This window comes from Dipodomys merriami, unplaced genomic scaffold (genome assembly GCF_024711535.1).
Source record: "Dipodomys merriami isolate MVZ:Mamm:240054 unplaced genomic scaffold, mDipMer1.0.p SCAF_20, whole genome shotgun sequence".
NCBI lineage: Eukaryota > Metazoa > Chordata > Mammalia > Rodentia > Heteromyidae > Dipodomys > Dipodomys merriami.
The window spans coordinates 3785190-3805342 of NW_027203382.1; the positions used below are offsets into that span (position 1 = coordinate 3785190).

General features: G+C 36.7%; 1 protein-coding gene across 4 annotated transcripts in view; it reads left to right on the plus strand.

Moving 5' to 3' along the window:
* The window catches only part of Slco6a1 (solute carrier organic anion transporter family member 6A1), a 50342-nt gene extending 32098 nt beyond the window's left edge, over nt 1-18244 (plus strand). For 3 of the 4 annotated variants that reach the window (XM_070030937.1, XM_070030939.1, XM_070030938.1), the window contains 7 exons: nt 1401-1596; nt 2181-2334; nt 8349-8536; nt 9978-10042; nt 12577-12714; nt 17316-17463; nt 18062-18244. In XM_070030937.1, the coding sequence (XP_069887038.1) occupies nt 1401-1596; nt 2181-2334; nt 8349-8536; nt 9978-10042; nt 12577-12714; nt 17316-17443 (869 nt within the window). In that variant the 3' untranslated portion in view covers nt 17444-17463; nt 18062-18244. Of the gene's footprint in view, nt 1-1400; nt 1597-2180; nt 2335-8348; nt 8537-9977; nt 10043-12576; nt 12715-17315; nt 17464-18061 lie in introns of those variants that run through there. The other variant, XM_070030940.1, reaches the window with a different exon arrangement.
* The last annotated feature ends 1909 nt before the right edge of the window (nt 18245-20153 follow it).

Consider the following 20153-nt stretch of genomic DNA (forward strand, 5'->3'; position numbering starts at 1 on the left):
TGTGCTACCTTGAGCTTACACCTGTCTTTTTTCTTTAACTGTCTAATTTTCTTATGTTTTTTTAGCCACCTGTTACAAGCCTTCCCTTTTTCATTTACTTCTTCGTTTTCATGGAATATTTCATTTTTGTCATGTATCTTTCTGAACATTTGGAAAATGCTTATTTTTCAAGTGTTTGTCAGGCTTGTTAGGTTGAAAGCTGTATCTGATGGTAATGGGAACTCTGTGATTTGTTCTTTAATTTTCTCTTCTTTATCTCAACTTAACCCAACATGCATACTGTGGGTTTGCATTGGATTACATCAGTGTAGGAATTTACTGTATATCTTCATTGACTATTTCCTAACTATATTTCTCTTGTTTTCCTTTCTCTCTTCCCATGTCCCTCTTTGTAAGTAGCTGTGCTTGAATGGGAACTCCATCTAATAATTGCTAGAGTCCCCCATTTCTCTTAGATCACTCATATTGCTCATCCATTTACAGATCCAGAGGGTGGCTTGGTTCAGTCTCCCTCACAAATGTATATTTAAGAATTCATGTTCTTTTAATTGTGTCTTTTGCAATAGCTATAAACCCAGTCATCTAGCTAGGCACAACTGTCAGTAGAAAAATCTTCCAACTTCTATTTGGCATGGATTGTCAGTCTTTGTCTAGTTGTTATTACCATATAGGAGTTGGAAAATTCAATAGGTCCATGATGCTAGTGCTACTCTTAATTTGTTTTTCTTATGATGTTTATGTGGGTTAAGATGTTTATTATGGGGCTGGTAGAGTGCTTGCCTTGCATGCATGGGGCCCTGGGTTCGATTCCTCAGCACCACATAAGCAGAAAAAAAAATAAAAAAGCCGGAAGTGTTGTTGTGGCTCAAGTGGTAGAGCTCTAGCCTTGAGCTGAAGAGCTGAGGGACAGTGCCCAGGCCCAGAGTTCAGGCCCCACGATAGGACCAAAAAAAAAAAAAAAAAAAAAAAAAAAGATGTTTATTATGCTTTTTTTTTTTTTTCTGGCCAGCTGCTAGTGTCTCGTGCCTGTAATCATAGCTATTCAGGAATCTGAGATTGTGGATTGTGGTTCAAACCCAGCTCAGGCAGGAAAGTTCATGAGACCCATATCTCCAACTGACCACCAAAAGATGGAAGTAGAACTGTGTCTCAAGTATCGGAGCACTATCCTTGAACAAAAGAGCTAAGGAATAATGCTTAGGCCCTTAGTTCAAGCCCTAGGAAACACACACACACACACACACACACACACACACACACACACACACACAAATAAATTCTCTCTATGTTTTATTACATCATTGAGAGAATTACATCATTGTATGAATTTTCTGTATAGGTTAACTATTTTCTGCAATATTTATTGTAATGCTTAATTAATTTCTTCTCTTTTTTTTCAGGAGTTATTTTAATTCCAGGAGGTTCAATTGGCCATTTTCTGGGAGGTTTCATTGTTTCTAAGTTAAAACTGTCTTGTAAAGGCCTGCTGAGATTTATAATGCTTACTTCTGCTGTATCTGCTGCATGTCTTTCCCTTGTAATTTTTGTACACTGCGATCCAGATAAATTTGCTGGAATCAATGAAAATTATGACGGGTAAATATGATTTCATACATTACGTTCTAAAATCAGAACCCAATAGAATATTTCTCAACCAATGAATAATTATTTATACACTAACTATTATATGTCAGTTTTAAAATTGTAAATCATATATAGGGAATAAAAATATATACTTTTGTGTTTAATATTTTTAAAAAGTATCATGGGCCAGGCGCTGGTGGCTCATGCCTGTAATCCTAGCTACTCAGGAGGCTGAGATCTGAGGATCACGGTGCAAAGCCAGCCTAGGCAGGAAAATCCTTAAGACTCTTATCTCCAGTAAACCATTTGAAAACTGGAACTGGTGCTGTGGCTCAAGTGGTAGAGCACTCGCCTTGAGCTGAAGAGCACAGGGACAATGCTCAAACCCAGGGTTCAAGCCCCATGACCAAAAAAAAAAAAAAATCAAGAGGTATAATCTAAAATGCTTACTATTGTATTTAATTATGCCTTCAGAAAAGCTGTTAAAGGAAATAATTTCAATAAGCATACCCTACGCTTATCATTGATAACTTGCTGTGTATATTCATTCAAAACAGTATTAATACAGTTAAATTTGATCTCCTTGTTTTTTACAGGACAGGTGAGGTAGGAAACCTCACAGCGCCTTGCAATGCTCACTGTAGATGCTCAGCCATGGTCTATTTTTCTGTATGTGGAAGAGATGACATAGAATATTTTTCTCCCTGCTTTGCAGGCTGTAAACGTTCTAAAGTGTTAAACAGAGAAAAGGTAATTCTTCAGTAATATGTTCAACTTGCAAATCATGCTTCTATTTTACTCCTGATTTTCTGTAAAATTCTTCTGTCCTGCTTATTTTAAATGTTAAAACAAGGGAAAAATCTGTTCCATGGAATGGACTGTCAGGTGGGAGTTAGAAATGGAGGAGACACATTTGCATGGAGGAGACACATTTGCATCAAAATATACCTCTAGATATTATACCAGACTGATTTTATACTTTTGAATCTGTGAGTGACTGTTACTTACCTTCAAGGCATTTTTTTCTCTCTCACTTTTGTGGTTTATCTTAGTTCTGTACTAACTATCAATACCACCTGATACCCAAAAGTTTGCAAGATCTTTTCCCACATCTAGGCATTTGGCCACTTCTCACCTTTTGGCCTTTCAGTCTAGTTCCTTCCTACTGAGGAATTCAAAATGCCTACCTGTGCTTCTCATTATTTGTGGTTGGATTTTAATCTGCCTTTTCAATTATTGGAGTTGAATTTATTTTGCAATTTTATTCTAAAGGCTTTTGTGTTGTTGTGCTGTTGTAGAGTTGGAACTCAGGGCCTGGATGCTATCCCTCAGCTCTTCAGCTCAAGGCTAGTGCTCTACCACTTTGAGCCACAGCACCACTTCTGATTTCCTGGTGATTAAATGGAGATAGGAGTCATGAGCTTCATGCCTGGGTTGGCTTCGAAGCAAGATCCTCAGATTGCAGCCTCCAGAGTAGTTAGGATTACAGGCATGAGCCCCAGTGCCCAGCTATACAACTCTTTAAAGATAACAAGACAGCCAAAACTATTTAAAACTATTTTTTTAACTATCTCTTTGTAAAGCATTTTTTTTACCTTTCTGGTTGCCAGTGTCTACTTCTTCCAGAAAATATTAATTAATAGATGCATTAACTCATAGAAGTCTATTTTTTCTCCTATTTGTCTCATCTTTCTGCACCATAGAAAAGATTAATATTCTGCTAGTTCCTCTTTGATACATTTGGACTATTTTCTCTTTACCATCACCAGACATCATTTTTTTTTTTCTTTTTTGGTTCGTGGTGGAACTTAAACTCAAGGCCTTGGTTCTAGCTCTGGGCTTTTTTTTGTTATTGTTGTTGTTCAAAGCTAGCACTGTATCATTTTGAGATGCAGCTCCCTTTCTGGTTTTCAGGTGGTTCACTGACAATAAAAGTCTCACAAGCTTTCCTGCCCAGGATGGCTTTGAACCATTATCCTCAGATCTCAGCATCCTGAGTAGCTAAGAGTACAGGAGAGAGCCAGAATGACTTTTAAGAATTGATGTTTGGCTGCCTCTAATCCTAGGTATTTAGGAGGCTGAGATCTAAGGATCTCAATACGAAGAGAGTCCAGGCAGGAAAGGCCTAGAGACAGTTATCTCCAATGAATTAGCAGAAAACCACAAGTGGTGCTATGGCTCAAAGTGATAGAGTACTAGCCTTGAATAAAAGATCTCAGGTATTTAGGTTTTGAGCACTGTCATGCTCCTGAATACTATGCGTGGTGATTGCAGAATTTATCTTGAGGATTTAAAAATATGCTACCTTTACAAATTCTTGATTTGTTCTTTCCTCCAAATCTTGACTATCCTCCTCATCCAATATCCTTCCATTCTTCCCAAGGGTTTTTCTTGTCAGTTCCTACACCCTTCTATGATCTCAACTTTAGTTATCTTACATTTGAACCACACTTTATTTCTTTCAGCTAACTCTCCATTACATAGATCCATGAGTTCTTCAACCCTTCCAGAGCTTAATTTTTGGTGACCTTACTATCTTGTGTTTTCACTCATTCTCTTCACTTAGATTCTTCTGACTTACAACCAACTACTGTGCTGTATATATTGTGTCTGACTTCCTGATCCACTCGTTACCCTTTTCTACCTCTTCAGTGTACCAGAAGAGTACATGATAAGATGTGTGCTCCTTTACCTTCCTTTGACTAAATTAACTTATTAAGAAGTCCTTGGAGAAAATAAAAGCAAGGTGACATCATAGTGTGATTTTCTTAGTTCCTTCCCTGATTGCTGTCCTGGGTTGAAGGCCTCTGTTTATCCCAGGGAGACACTTTCTATGTGTCTCTATGTCTTCGGTTATAATTTACGCTAGGCTTCTACAGCAAATCCTTTTAAATCGACTTTCTAAATAATGGTACATATGATCATCTTGATTGTTTTCTCTTATAAAACCTTTCTTCCTAGCTCTATTGTATCACACATTGTTTTAAAGTTCCTTGAACATGTGTCTACTTTTACCCTTAATTTCCTAGACTGCTGATCTCTTAGCAACCAAAATGATCTTTAAAATGTATTTCCCCTGGGGCTGGGAAGGTGGCTCAATGGTAGAGCATTTGCCTTGCATGCATGGCAAGCACCACATAAGCAAAAAGAAAAAAGCCAGAAGTGGCACTGTGGCTCAAGTGGTAGAGTGCTAGCCTTGAGCTGAAGAGCTGAGGGAAAGTGCCCAGGCCCAGAGTTCAGGTCCCACAAGTGGAACCCCCCCAAAAAATGTATTTCCCCAAGAGCTTCTCGTCAATAAGAATGAAGACTGAAGTTCTTATATTCTTTATCAATTACTTAATAACTGTTGTACAGTGTACCTTACTTTTACAATCCTAATTTTATTTTTCTCTGGTCTCCTTGATGTTTTGTGGCCCATTTTATTCTCTTAGCTCTTTTTTAAACTTGTCAAGCAAGTGCTAGTGCAATTTTTTACAACAGCTTATCTTCTCTTACTGGTAAGATACTTCTAGATAATCATATGACTCATTCCTATACTTTCTTCAACTTTTTTCTTAAATATCACTTCGTCATTGAGACAATTTAAGATTATGCTTAGTATACACTTACATCCCCTAATACCACCTGCAATTTTTCTTTGTCCTATTTTCATCCATAATAACCACATGCCCATTATAAATGATTTCCTTTTATTTCTATCTTCCCAAGTAGGATGTTTTCTAAATGACACAATATATTGCCATTGTGTTTTTTCTGTATTTTCCCCCAACAATCAGAAGGATATTTATTTAAATTTTATTGTAAAAATGATGTACAGAGGGGTTACCGTTACATGAGTCAGATAACGAGTACGTTTCCTTTTGAACAGTGTCACCCCACCTCATTTTGCCCAGATTTTCCCCTCCTAAAATCGCTCCCCCCAGTTGTAAAGTTCATTCCAACATAATGTCTAGTGACTATCTCTGCTGAATTGGTTCACCCTTTGTTCCACCATTTCTGTACTTCCTTTTCCCCTCCCCAAATCAGATAAACTTATATACAAGACAGAGTACAAAATTTAAAAAAAAAACAGCAACAGAGGGAATAAATCAAAGAAAAAAAGGAGAAAAAAGAGAACCATGAACAGTACAATAAAAAAACTTCTTGCTTCAATTACTTGGAGTCCATTTTGACAAGCATTATTTTATATGATCATATGCACATAGCTATTGAGCCCTTGTGATCCTCTCCTATAATCCTCTTGTGTTCTCATTGTGTAAATGTTTAAGCTGTATAATTAATCATGTCCAGGTATAATTATTTGTCATTTGCTATCCATTGGGTTTACTTGTAGATTTATAGGCACATTCTAATTATTACAAATAAGGGAAACCATGTGGCCTATGTGTCTTTAGGTCTAGCTTAGTATAATTTTTTCAAGTCTTTCCATTTCCTTATCATTAGGGCAGTGTCATTATTTCTGATGGAAGCATAGAATTCTATTGTGTATATGTACATATATCACATTTTCTTGATCCATTCATCCACTGAGAGGCATTTGAATTGATTCCATAATGTGACTATGGTAAACTCTGGTTTCTCTTCTCAATGAACTTTAATTTGGATATTTTCATATTTCTGTTATTCAGCATACCCAGTAATAAGAACTTCCTCAACAATGCTTATGAAATTTTACTTTGTTAATCATTTGGATTCTATTCACCTTTTATCTCTTATTTCTTTATTAGTAGTCTATCTCTATATTCCTGTTCAATTTGTTGCTCTTCTTATTGTTCATTATTTAGGGTAGTTTTGGTAGTTAACAAATTGCTAAATAATTTCTGGGCTCTAATCATTTTTTAGGTCTTAGAAAAATTGTACTGCTTCATTTTTCTTGCAGTATTAACCCTGAAATAACATAATAAAGATTCAGGTTTTAATTATTCTTCTATTCATGTCCATGTTGAGACTTTCACTGACCCTCCCTAAACTTTTTATTTTTGTGTTATCCTTTCTTCACTTAAAAAAATTAAATGTATTGTTATGTAAATTAACATATCTATGCAAGTTTTATCATTATATATTGTTTTGCTTTATAATATGAATATAATAATATTTAAATTATTATTTATTTTTGAGACTCACTAAAATTAGTGTTGGAGTCTTGGCATAAATGGAAGAACACCTGCCTAGGAAATGGAAGGATCCCAGTTCAAACTCCTATACTGCCCCTTCCTCAAAAAATTGCTAAAATTACAAACATGTTATATGTTATAATTGAGGGACTATTTGAAGGAACTGAAGAGGGAAGAGAATGTTAAACTATGAACAATACCAAAATATATTGCATATGATAAATGAAGAATTGTAAAAAGAAACTACTCACTGAAACCTGTTGAATAATGGGAAAAGTGGTGCTGGGGAAATAATGAGAGGTCAACCTGATTACAATGTTATATACCTGCCAATTAACATACACTGAAAGAAAAATGAGGGACAGGAATAAAAGACAGATCCCATCTGTACTGGATTACTAGTGGAAGCAGAGAGAACAAAGAAGGAGAAATATTGTTGAAATAGTTTATGTACCTGGAAAGTGGGTCAGAGACAATTTTTTTTTTTTGGTCCATCGTGGGGCTTAAACTCTGGACATGGGTGCTGTCCCTCAGCTCTTCAGCTCAAGGCAAGTACCACTTGAGCCACAGTGCCACTTCCAGTTTTCTGAGTGATTTATTGTAGGTAAGAGTCTCACAGTCTTTCCTGCCCGGGCTGGCTTTGAACTGTGATCCACAGATCTCAGTCTCCTGAGTAGCTAGGATTACAGGCGTGAGCCACCGGCACCTGGCGACATTTGTTGATATTGGTTTAGGAAAGATGAGGAAGAATGGGGAGAGAGATGAGTCTGATCAAGGTTCATTAAATGCATATATGGACATGTCTAAATTAAACCTCTTGTCAATGAATTAATGCTAATAAAATATAACTATAAAAAGTAACTAATATGAAATCATTTTACATGGTTCTACAAGCATTTTGTGACCCAGACACTATATCTGCTGGGTTTAATAAATAATAATCATGACATCATTACATTATAAATCAAAGGTATTATCCTTTCAACTTAGTTCCAATACGTTTTACACTTATATAATTGTATTTTAAATACCAACTAAAATTGCTTGTTATTTTTTACATTAATTGCCCCCAATTTACATACTATGGATCATTATGAAAAAGTATGAATATTTGAGGATTTTTTATCAGCAGAACTTTACATAATAGTTATTACACACACACACACACACACACACACACACACACACACACACATCCCTGGGTAAAATAACTTGAGTTTGCCAGGTATTGGTGGCTCACACTTGTAATCCTACCTACTCAGGAGATTAAAAGCTGAGGCTTATGCTTCAAAGACTTCCTGAGCAAGAAAGGCTGTGAGACTGTTATCTCCAATAAACTACCAGAAAACCAGAAGTGGCGCTGTGTCTCAAGTGGTAGAACACTAGCTTTGAGCTGAAGAGCTGAGGGACAGTGCCCAGGTCCAGAGTCCAAGCCCCATGACTGACAATAGTAAAATAATGATAATAATAATAACTTGAGTTTATCATTAATGTTTCACTTCTAAATAATAAACATTAGAGTTAGTGTGAGGGTATTTTTATTAATACGTCAGTCTGCCTACAATTACTGATTAAGTTTTTATTTTTTAATGAAGAGTTTTTGATTCATGACTCTTTCTGACACATTGTTTTCTATCTTGACATTAATAGGCATACTATAATTGCAGCTGCATTAAAAATGGATTGTTAAACTCTGATATAGAAGGTGATTTTATTGATGCCCTGCCTGGAAAATGTGACACCAACTGTTATAAATTACCATTGTTTTTTGCTTTTATCTTTTCTGCAATTATTTTTTCCTGTTTTTCTTCTATACCACTCAATCTGGTAATTTTCCGGTAGGTATACAATATTTACAATTATCATTCACTTAGGACAAAATGGCAAGTTTTTAGATTATACTATATTGTTGAATATTTTCTCTATCTTTCCTGGTAGCAGATACAAAAGAAAAAGTTAATATTGTCAGAATTTATTTAATTCTCTGGGCACTGTCCCTCAGCTCTTCAGCTACAGGAAAGCACTCGACTACTTGAGCCAAAGTGCCATTTCTGGTTTTCTGGTGCTTACTTGGAGACACGTAGTTTCACGTACTTTACTGCTCAGGCTGATCCTCAAATCTCAGCCTCTTGAGTAGCTAGGATTACAGGCATGAGCCACTGGTGTCCGGCCCAGCCAGCATTTTTCATGAATTCTTCCTGAAGATTCACAGCATTAATTTTTTTCTTATCCATAGAACAATTGGTCATTATTTTGAAATTTAATTTTCTCAAGAGGTTAGCAAGAAATTTTGAGCCATAAATATCCTGGAGAAAATAGCTAGGTAACAAAGTAGGGGACAAAACATAACATATGGTACTACCATATCTTCCTTGTGAAGATAGATGGTTTTTCACAGGCCAACCAGACAAGGGACAATATCTTCATTCACAGGAAAAATTATGAATGAAAGGAGAGCAAAAAATGATTAAAATATTTTGATAAGGATTTTTCAGATAGGTACAGCATGATGGGTAAATAGGAGATTTGAGCTAGTTAAGTCCTAGCCCATGTTAATCTTTATTTTACCATGTTAGTATGAATACTGTTACCTGTGTACACATTTGTGAACCATTGCAAAGAGTAAACTAATGAGAGTTTTTAAATGGTAGATTAGGAACACCTAGCACAAACCATCTGAATCATGGCTCAGAGAGAGACAAGGGACACAAAAAGGCAAGAGAAGGCAATGATAAATATTAAAAAATGAAATTAAAAAAATCAAATTAAAACCAGAAATATTAAACTTATATTTGCAAAAGGAACAATGTAACATAGAGCTCGGAGCAAAACAGGAGGCCACAAAGGGACTTTCTGAGCAGCGCTACAAACAAGAGAAAAAAGGCAACCTCTGAGATCTGAGGATTGCAATTTAAAGTCAACCTGAGAAGCAAAGTCTGTGAGACACTCTTATCTCCAATTAAACACACACACACACACACACACACACACACACACACACACACACAGGTAGAGCACAGCCTTGGGCAACAGGAGCTCAGGGACTTCTCCAAGGCCATGAGTTCAAGCCTCAGGACCAAAACATACACATTCTCTCATGAAAAAGAAAGAAAGAAAGAAAGAAAGATATTGGTTGGCAATAAGCAGAAAATGGGAAATGGAAGGAGTTGAAATCTTCTAATTGAACTGTTAGTGCAACTGATACATAAGAAAAAACCCAAAGCTTTAAATCAGCATACATTATGTATAGCTAGTAATACCATTGCTGTTTGTTTTCAGGATTGTACCTAGCAGACACCATTCTCTGGCCTTGGGCTTTTCCTATGTGATTGTGAGACTAATTGGTATGAATTTGTAGCAATTTTCATTAGATCAAATGTTTCTTTTCTTATATATATGTATGCTTAAAGATTTTAGAATTTTGTAATAAATTGCAATGTATAATGATAGAAGAAATGAATAGAAGACTTATTTGAAAAAATTTAGGAACCAGTTTTTGTGAAGAAATAATTGACTAGGTACTACTAACTAACTCATGCCTGTAATCCTAACTATGCAGAAGGCTGAGATCTGAGGAGTATGGTTCAAAGCTAGCTTGGGCAAGAAAGCTTGTAAGACTCTTCTCCAATTAACAAGCAAACAGCCAGAAGTGGAGTTCAAATGAAAGCACTAACCTTGAGTAAAAAAAAACAATGAAACAATGGCCAGGCCCTGAGTTCAAGCCCTGGCTGTCCAAAAAGAAAGACAATAAATTATATTGGATGAGATATGCAATGCATTTAACCTGAAATATATTCATCATCTCATATGAGTTGTTTTGATAGCCAATACAAAACATTTGTATAATCAAAACCACTTTACTTTTTTTTACATGTTTAGTAAGTCATTAAATAAGACTAGTTTTTAAAAATATTTTAATCACCAAAGATACTGAATCAGATGTGTTTACTGATGTATTTATTCCCAAGAACACATTTCCTAAAGGTAATGGACTCTTCACACCTTAAGTAGCAAAAAAAGAAAAAATCTGTATTTCAAATCAGCATTATAATTAAAACGTTCAGTTCAAGCAATGGTTTAAAAATATCTCTGCAGGGGCTGGGAAGGTGGCTCAGTGGTAGAGTGCTTGCCTTGCATGCATGAGGCCCTGGGTTCAATTCCTCAGCACCACATAAGCAGAAAAAGCCAGAAGTGGCACTGTTGCTCAAGTGGTAGAGCGCTAGCCTTGAGCTGAATAGCTCAGGGACAGTGCCTAGGCCCAAAGTTCAGGCCCCACAACCAACACCACCACCACCAACAACAAAACATACACACACACAATCCTCTGCAGTAAGAAAAACTAGATCGGATTGAACGAGACTGGATTGGATAATATAGACTGAAATGCAAGTAATAAGGGAATGTAGAGAAATACATCTGGCTTTGATGAAGATCAGAGAAAGATAAGGATAAGGAGAGGTTTGTTAAGAGGTAGCATAGAGGGGCTGGGAAGATAGCTCAGTGGTAGAGTGCTTGCCTTGCATGCCTGAGGCCCTGGGTTCGATTCCTCAGCACCACATAAGAAAAAATAAAAAAGCCGGAAGAGGCACTGTGGCTCAAGCGGTAGAGTGCTAGCCTTGAGCTGAAGAGCTGAGGGACAGCGCCCAGGCCCAGAGTTCAAGCCCCACAACCGGACCCAAAGAAAAAAAAAAAAAGAGGTAGCATAAAAAACAGCAAATTCCCTGCCACAAAAAGGCCCATTAAGGCTAATGAATTTTTGCCTGGAAGAGGCTATAATAAGGTGGCATTATAGATATAGACTGTAGTTAATATAGTGCTTTATCACTAAAGAATTTTAAGCAAGGAGAAATATTTTATTTTTAAATGATAACTGATGGCAAAAAATATTATTCAACATGTGGAGGAAAAGAAATGAGGGCTTTTGCTTAAGTGTAAAGAGATATTCTGAATTGGAATCTGGAGGTTTTAGTGGAGAAAGAAAAATCAACATATTCAAGATACCTTTGGAATTCATGATGCAAACTTTGTGGTGGATTGGAAAATAGTGATAAGAAATAGATGTAAGTAGGGGAAAAACAAAGGAGGAGGTAACAATGCTCGATAGGAAATGTATTTATTACTTTACTCATGATACTGTAACCTCTGTGTACAGTACTTTTACAATAAAAAACATATAAAAAACAAAAAAAGAAATAGATGTAGTAAATAGTAGGTTTAGGGTTTTCTGTTTGAGCAATGATTTAAAAAAAAAAGTAGATAATGACCACTGACAAATATCAAGAGTCACAAGGCGAGAATCCAGTTTCTAGCATTTTGGGGATGATTCTGTATGACTGTCCATTCACCTTTAGCTAGAAGTAGTCCTGTTGTTGGGGAGATGTAGTCTCTGAGAGTATGTAGGGTTTTTCTCAGGCCACATAGCTGCTTCTTGAGATTTTATGCCATATGAATTTGGGGATGACCTGAACATATGAAAGGCTTTGTGCTTTCAGTTATCTTTCATAGTATCTTGAAAAACAAAAGATATAGGTTGCCAACTCATTTCTTTATCGTTGAAAAACACCACAATTATCTTTACAAAATAGTTATTGTTATAAATATTTATCCTATATATTCCATGCAAAATAAAAATATATTTTGAAATGTTTTATAGAAAATGCCATCACAAAATTCTAAAAAGAAAAAAAACAAAAATTGGTTTGCAACTATTTTGATACATGGAGACATAAGGATTTTTAGAAAACATAATATTGCTCCCAGGAGTTAATTATAATAGCTATATATAAATTACTAGATAATTTTAAGTGATGTCTGTACAGTGATGTTTTAAGAGAAAATTTCTAGTATTTTCATGGGAAACAGTGATTGAATATTACAGGGACCATTCCTGGACCATTAATCTTTGAATGGACAATACGAAGTTCATGTACTTTTCGAGACACTAGTATATGTGGACGCAAAGGACGTTGTTGGATCTATAACAAGATGAGAATGGCCTCCATATGGGTGGGAATATGTAAGTGACACACATTATAGAAACATAGAGAAGTAAAATGGTTTTTAAATTTGTAGTTTTCAAGCCGGGTGCCAGTGGCTCACTCCTGTAATCCTATCTACTCAGGAGGCTGACATCTGGAATCAAAGTTCAAAGCCAGGTCAGGAAAGTCCATGAGACTGTTATCTCTAATTAAGCACCAGAAAACCAGAAGTGGTACTGTATGGCTTAAGTGGTAGAGCACTTGCCTTGAGCTGAAAAGCTTAGGGACAGCGCCCAGGCCCAGAGTTCAAGCTCCATGACCAACAACAACAAAAAATAATAATAACTGTAATTTTCACAAATAGGTACTTTGAAAATTAAAAGAGGTTTATCATCTGGCTTTATAGAAAACTATTTTACAAATAAGTACTGTGTAATTCATGGAAAATTTGTATTATTTAATATTGTATTAAATATACTGTAATGCTATGGTATTCCTGAGAAAACATAGCAATCAGAGGATTTGCAATTTCAATTGAGTAAGTAATTTTCTTTGTACATATATACAATCAAGTGCTTACCTTTAGGAGCCTTTCCAGTTTAAAAGATTTTAAAAATGGAGGAATTGATAACACCAAAAATCACCAAAATACTGTTATCTAAGTCAAGCCTAAATTTTATGTTTTTTCACTGTCTTTTTCCCCCTTCTATGGTAGTACCTAGAATATAGTAAACATTTAGTATTTGTTGAATAGATAAAATATACAGTGAGCCTGGAAGCTGCTAGGGTCAAAATGTAGGGAAAGTCTAGCGGTGTTTATATTTCTCTGGAAAATTCACTAGATCTTTCTGGAAACTTGAAATTAAATTTAAAGCTAGGCACACCAGTGGTTTACACCTGTAATCCTAGCCACTCGTGGAGGCTGAGGATTTTGGTTCGAAGCCAGCCCAGGAAAGAAAGTCTTTGAGACTCTTATCTCCAACAAACTACTCAGAAAAAGCCAGAAGTACTATGGTGACTCAAGCGGTAGAGTGTTAGCCTTGAGTACAAAGAAGCTCAGGGACAACACCCAAGCCATGAGTTCAAGCCCCAGGACAGGCAAAAAAAAAATACAGATAACGCCTAGTATACACTTTCTTAATGTATTATTAACATGGTGGGGAATTTAATGATGATTCAGGTTTAAAGAAGAGAGGGAGAAAGTGATGAGGCAGACAGAAGGGAGCTGGGACTCATCAATCTACCTTTGTGATAACCAACCTACTTCCATGATGATGACAGTAGTTGACTTGTGAAGATTGAGCCTCTGTGAATTGGTTGAGCACAGCCACCCCTTATTAGGCTCGGTCTCAAATACTATTAAAATGAAATGTTTCCAATACATAGCTTTCTGGAGACATATACAAACTCTGGAGATGAGCTGTGTAAATCAGAGAAATGCTAACTGCAGATACACATTTGGAGTCTTGAGCTTCCAGAGGCTGAAGGATGTCATCAAAATGACAGAGGATGCCTAGCATTCATCCCTTCACAGATCTCCAGGATCAGGCCTTCAACCAACAAGCCCTTGAGTGAACAAACTACATCCAGCACACCTGGACCCCCAAGGCTCACGTTGGTCTCACAATGTAAAATGTGATTATCCCATCGCCTCGTTCAAAACTCTTAACTCATTGCAGTATCACACCAAAGTCCAAGTCCACAGTCTCTTCCCATACTCATTCACAAGTGCTTATCAAAACATTATATGGCTCCAATTTACAATATTCAGATAGGAATAGGACTAATATTCCTATTTCAAAAGAGAACTTAGGAAGCACAGGTTAGTAATGGGTCCTGACCAGCAAGGCAGACAAACTTTACAGCTTCAAGCCTAGAATAGTGTAACTACTGTGTTGAAGAGTTGACTCCCACCTCAGTGCCACAGATAGTCCTACCCCTATGCGTTGGCTGATCACAGGTTACATGGCGATTCTTTGGCATTGTCCACAGCTTTCCTTGATGATGGTGTGTGTTGCTGAGTGTGCTACCTTTCCAGTGTCCCTACCACTCTCCTTGTCATTGCTCCATAGGGGTCTTCAAAGCAGATTCCAGCTAGCCACTAGTGCTTTTCTTTGAAAAGCCATATCTCATCACTCTTACATTTTGTTTACCTGCAAACCTAGAAGACACAGACAACAAGGTTTTTTTATATTTTTTTGTTCTTAATATACATATTTTATTAAAGATACTGTACAGAGGGATTACAGTTACATGAGCCAAGGTAATGAGTCCATTTCCTGTCCAGAATTGTTACATCCTCCTTTATTTGTCCCCTACCATCCCTTTCCTCCCTACCTCCCCAACTCTTTCCTCCCTTCTCCCTCCCCAGCCAGCAAAGTTGTAAAGTTTGTTTTCAACATACTGTTTTGTATATCTCAGTGTTACACTGGGACAACAAGGTTTAAAAGGAACCGTTTGCTGTGTTCTTAATACTCATACATTTTGCCTGCTTCTAGTTTTTTCTTCATGGAAGATCTACTGACTTCTTAATTCACAACTGCTCAACTTTTCCTCAAAAACTAGATTTCTTAGAGAATTCACTGCAATAATTTACTACTTTGCAATATCATTATTGTAACTGTATCAGATACAATTATGTAACAAAATATATAAAATATTTTAGTCATGAAGGGCAGAGAATCCTTAATGTTCCCTATTTAATCTCTAAGTCAGATAATTGCTCTACCGTATTGTTCCCTTTAATTATCAGGGGTGTTCACATCTTCAGTTTAAATACTTTTATATAATGTTTGAATTAATGCTCTGAAATTTGAAATATAAAATGAAAGTAAATAACTACAAAGCAATTCAATTTTCTCTATTTATCTTTTTAATATATATTTTATTGTAAAGATACTGTAGAGAGGGGTTACAGTTACATGAGCAAGGTAATGAGTCCATTTCCTATGGAGCATTGTTATCTTCTCCTTTGTTTTTCCCCTACCATCCCTTCCCTCCCAACTCCCCAACTCCTCCCCCTCCCCAGGGGTGTAAAGGTCATTTTCAACATAGTGTCTTGTACATCCCATTGTTACAATGGGTCCTTATATCAGCAGTTTGTTATTTCCCTTCCCATAACCAAATTAGAAACATAGATAGATAGATAGATAGATAGATAGATAGATAGATAGATAGATAGATAGATAGATAGATGATGCAGGACACCGGAATCAAATACAGTGACAACAGGGGTTATAGCATGGGGGAAGAACATGCAACAAAAAAAATCACACAGTATATTATAAGTACATTAACAAGAACATCAAGAAAGATAAAATCTCTTGTGTCCCTATCTTGGGATTCATTTTGCTTAGCATCAGCTTATATTGTCATATGACATAGCTTTTGACCTCTTCTGCTTGTCCTGGACATATACTAGTTATTGCAGATAAGGGAAACCATGGGACCTATGTTTTTTTTGGGGGGGGGTGTCTGGCTTACTTCACTTAATATAAGGATTCAGGTGGACCTGTTGCAACAATGAGAAGTACAAAATGTCATGTCAAAACCAGCTTTACAATGTCGGTGTGGGGGGGGGGGAGGGGGGTATAATTGGGTGGGGGGAGGGGAAGGCAGGGAAGGGAGGTGAAGGGTAAACAAAGGAGGAGGCTGCAATGCTTGGTAAGAAATGTATGCATTATCCTGCCCATGTAATTGTAGCTCCTCTGTACAGTATGTTCTCAAATAAAATAAAATAAAATTTAAAAAAAGAGAAACATTTAAAAATTGAAGCTGCATGAAGGTTTTTAATTTAACATGTCAGCTTATTTTTTTTAAATACATCTTGATTTCCTTTAGGTAGTTGTACAAAGGAGTTGTCATTCAACAGAGCAGTTTATGAATACAGTGCTTCTTGATCTATGTTGCCCCTTTTAACATTCTCAATCGACCCTCCCACTCCACTCCTTCCCTTCCCTCTTCTTAATTTTTATGTTATGTATTGATGTTTTTTGCCACTTAACGAGGCAATTTATGTATACAGTGCAGCTAGATCTGTGTCATATCTTCAACATCTTCACTCCTCCCTTATACCCACTCTGTTCCCTTATTTTTCGAGTTCTGCTTTAAACAGGCTGCAGATCCCATTTTGAAGGGATAGTTTACTTTGTGTGCTTGTGTGTGTGTATGTGTGTGTTAGAGCGTGCACACTAGCCTTGAAATCAAGGTCTGGATACTATGTCTGTGTTTCTGTTTGTTTATTTTGTTTGTTTTTCTTTAAGAGTAAAATTCTACCACTTCTTGGTATTTAATTGGAGATAAGTGTTGTAGATTCTTGTACCCTGGCTGGCTTTCAATTGTGATCCTCAGACTTCAACCTCCTTAATACCTAGGATTACAAGCGTGAGCAACTGGAGCCCAACAAGGACAACTTACTTTTATGTTTTAGAATTCATACGCTGTAAATGCTTATAAACATTTTTATTTTCATTTAAGTGATTTTAAATACATTTGTAACATCAATTATATTTTATAACTAGGGAATTTATACCCGCAGAGATGAATAATGTTTCTTTTGCTTAGTAAATGATGTTCTTTTTATGAATACTTTCATTGAAAATAAATTTACAGCAAGATCACTGCATGTTTTCAAATTCAGGTTTTTTCTGCAAATTATATACCATCTTACTCGCTGGTATTGGACTTCACCTAATGAAACGTTTTAAAAAGGAAAGCATAGATGACCTATCTGTAACCATGAAATCAAAAAAGAAAGAAAAGAAATAATATATAACTGGATTCATTAAGTAAGAACTTCCCATTTTCTTCTTTTATTATCTTTTTTTAATTTAATTTAATTTTATTTGTGAACATACTGTACAGAGGGGTTACAATTACATGGGCAGGATAATGCGTACATTTCTTACCAAGCATTGCAGCCTCCTCCTTTGTTTACCCTTCACATCCCTTCCCAGCCTCCCCCCTCCCCCCATCCCAATCCTTCTCCTTCCCCCCTTCCCCCCCTTCTTTTATTATCTTTATGTAGTTGTACAAAGGGGTTGCCACTTAACAAAGCAGTTTGTGAATAAAATACATCTTTTTTATATTTAAAAAATTTTATAGTGAAAATACTGTACAGAGGGATTGCAATAAGATGGGCAAGATAATGAGTACATTTAAGTGTCCTTTTATATTTTCACAAGTCCTTTCTTACTTTCCTTAATAAATGTCTTTGTATGGTAGAGTGAATCAATTAGGGTGACAGTTGGAGAGGAAAATGGAACTAGGGGATATTCCTCTCTTGCTATATATTTTTCTACTTCACTATACACTTGTGAAAATCTGTATACTGGTTTTTATGAGAAACTCCTTGACTGCTTGACTGTTCTTGGTTTGAACTTGTAGGACTGAAGAAAATGTGAAGGTCACGGCAACAAATCACAAGTCTCTTCATGAAATATTCTGTAAGATCTGCTGCTGTGTTCTTCTTTTGGAAAAGAGCAATCACACATGATCCTTCAGCAAAGTGTCTGTGGTGATGTGTCTTTTAGAATAAAGTGCCTTCTTGTGTGACATTACTGAAAATGTGTTTATGGGTTAGCATTTTTAAGTGTCAGTGAATAATATTGACTTTACTGAAAATTAAAGTTTAGCAATTTTCAAGTACAAGTTGAAAGTCCTTAGTATTATACACTCAAAAGAATTGTAACTTTCAGGACCTCTTTAAACATACTTGTAAGTGTGGGGTTGTGTTATATGTGTGTGTGTGTGTGTGTGTGTGTGTGTTATATGTATAGCTATACATATGTGTATCTCTCTCTTATTTCTCTTTTTCTTTTTTTCTGCCAGTCCTGGGGCTTGAACTCAGGGTCTGGGCGCTATCTCTGAGCTGCTTTTGCTCAAAGCTAATTCTCTACCACTTGAGCCAAACGCACCACTTCCAGTTTTTTCTGTTTTTGTGGTACTGAAGAATCAAACCCGGGGCTTCATGCAAGCTAGGCAAGCACTCGACCACTAAGCCACATTCTCAGCCCTCTGTTTTTCTTTTTATCTCTTAAGAAAACAAGCAAATGTATATAACACAGAATAATAATGAAGTCAGGGACAAGTGGCTCACACTGTAATCCCAGCAGGAGGCTGAGGTCTCAGGATCATGGTTTGAAGACAACTTAAGCAGGAAAGTTCATAAACTCTTATCTCCAGTTAATCACAGAAATAGCTAGAAATGCTACTGTAACTTAAGTGGTAGATCACTTGCCTTGAGCAAAAGGAGCACAGGGGACAGCATCTAGGCCAAATTCAAGGCCCAGAACCAGCAATAAGTAACTAACTAACTAATATAATATAATGAGCTGGGGCACAGTGTGATGACTTTAGGTGTAACACATTTCTAAATCACAAACTAATCACAGATCACAAACCAATCACTAATCATAAACTAATCACTCATCACAAACTAAAAGAAGCAGTTTAATAAAACTCAACAATTCCCTTGTTAAAGCCAATTTTACTGTTTTCTAAATACTTAGAGGAGAGAAGAGACTTTAGAAAATAAAGGAAGTTCCTGGGGGCTGGGAAGGTGGTTAATGGTAGAGCACTTGCCATGCATGCCTGAGGCCCTGGGTTCGATTCCTCAGCACCACATAAGCAAAAAGAAAAAAGCCGGAAGTGGTGCTGTGGCTCAAGTGGTAGAGTGCTAGCCTTCCTTGAGCTGAAGAGCTGAGGGACAGCGCCCAGGCCTAGAGTTCAGACCCCACGACCAGACCCCACCCCCCAAAAAAAAGATGTTCTTAAAAATCAGCAGATATTGTGTCATGTTCTATAATCCTTGCAGTTGGGAGGCTGGGCGAGAGGACTGGACCAAAAAGAGAATTCTAGGCCAGCCTTAGCTATATAGGAGAACTTATCTCAAATAGAAAAAATAAATACTGAAAGCTCACCCAAGTGCATTCTTTTGGATTAAGTCTTAGAATGATTTTAAGAATCACTGTGAAAATGGAATCAGGTAACTTAAGAGGACAGGTGGAGTTAAAATGGATGGGGAGAATGATGTAAGCTAGAGATCAGATGAAATTGATCAAGATTCATTGTACTCCTAAACTGACATGTTGAATGCAACTTTTGAACAACTACTAAAAAAAATTGAAATAAGTTATATAAAAATACAAAATGAGGGCTGGGAAGGTGGCTCAGTGGTAGAGCACTTGCCTTGCATGCCTGAGGCCCTGGGTTCGATTCCTCAGCACCACATAAGCAAAAAGAAAAAAGCCGGAAATGGCGCTGTGGCTCAAGTGGTAGAGCGCTAGCCTTGAGCTGATGAGCTGAGGGACAGTGCCCAGGCCCAGCATTCAGGCTCCACGACTGGACCCCCCCCAAAAAAAAATACAAAAGGAATTAGTGTACTTTTGACAATGTGTATCAAGTGAAACTGGAAGTTCAGTTTAAAAACATTTTTCAGTTTTGAGAGAAACTGATATCCTTGGGAAACTTTAAACTC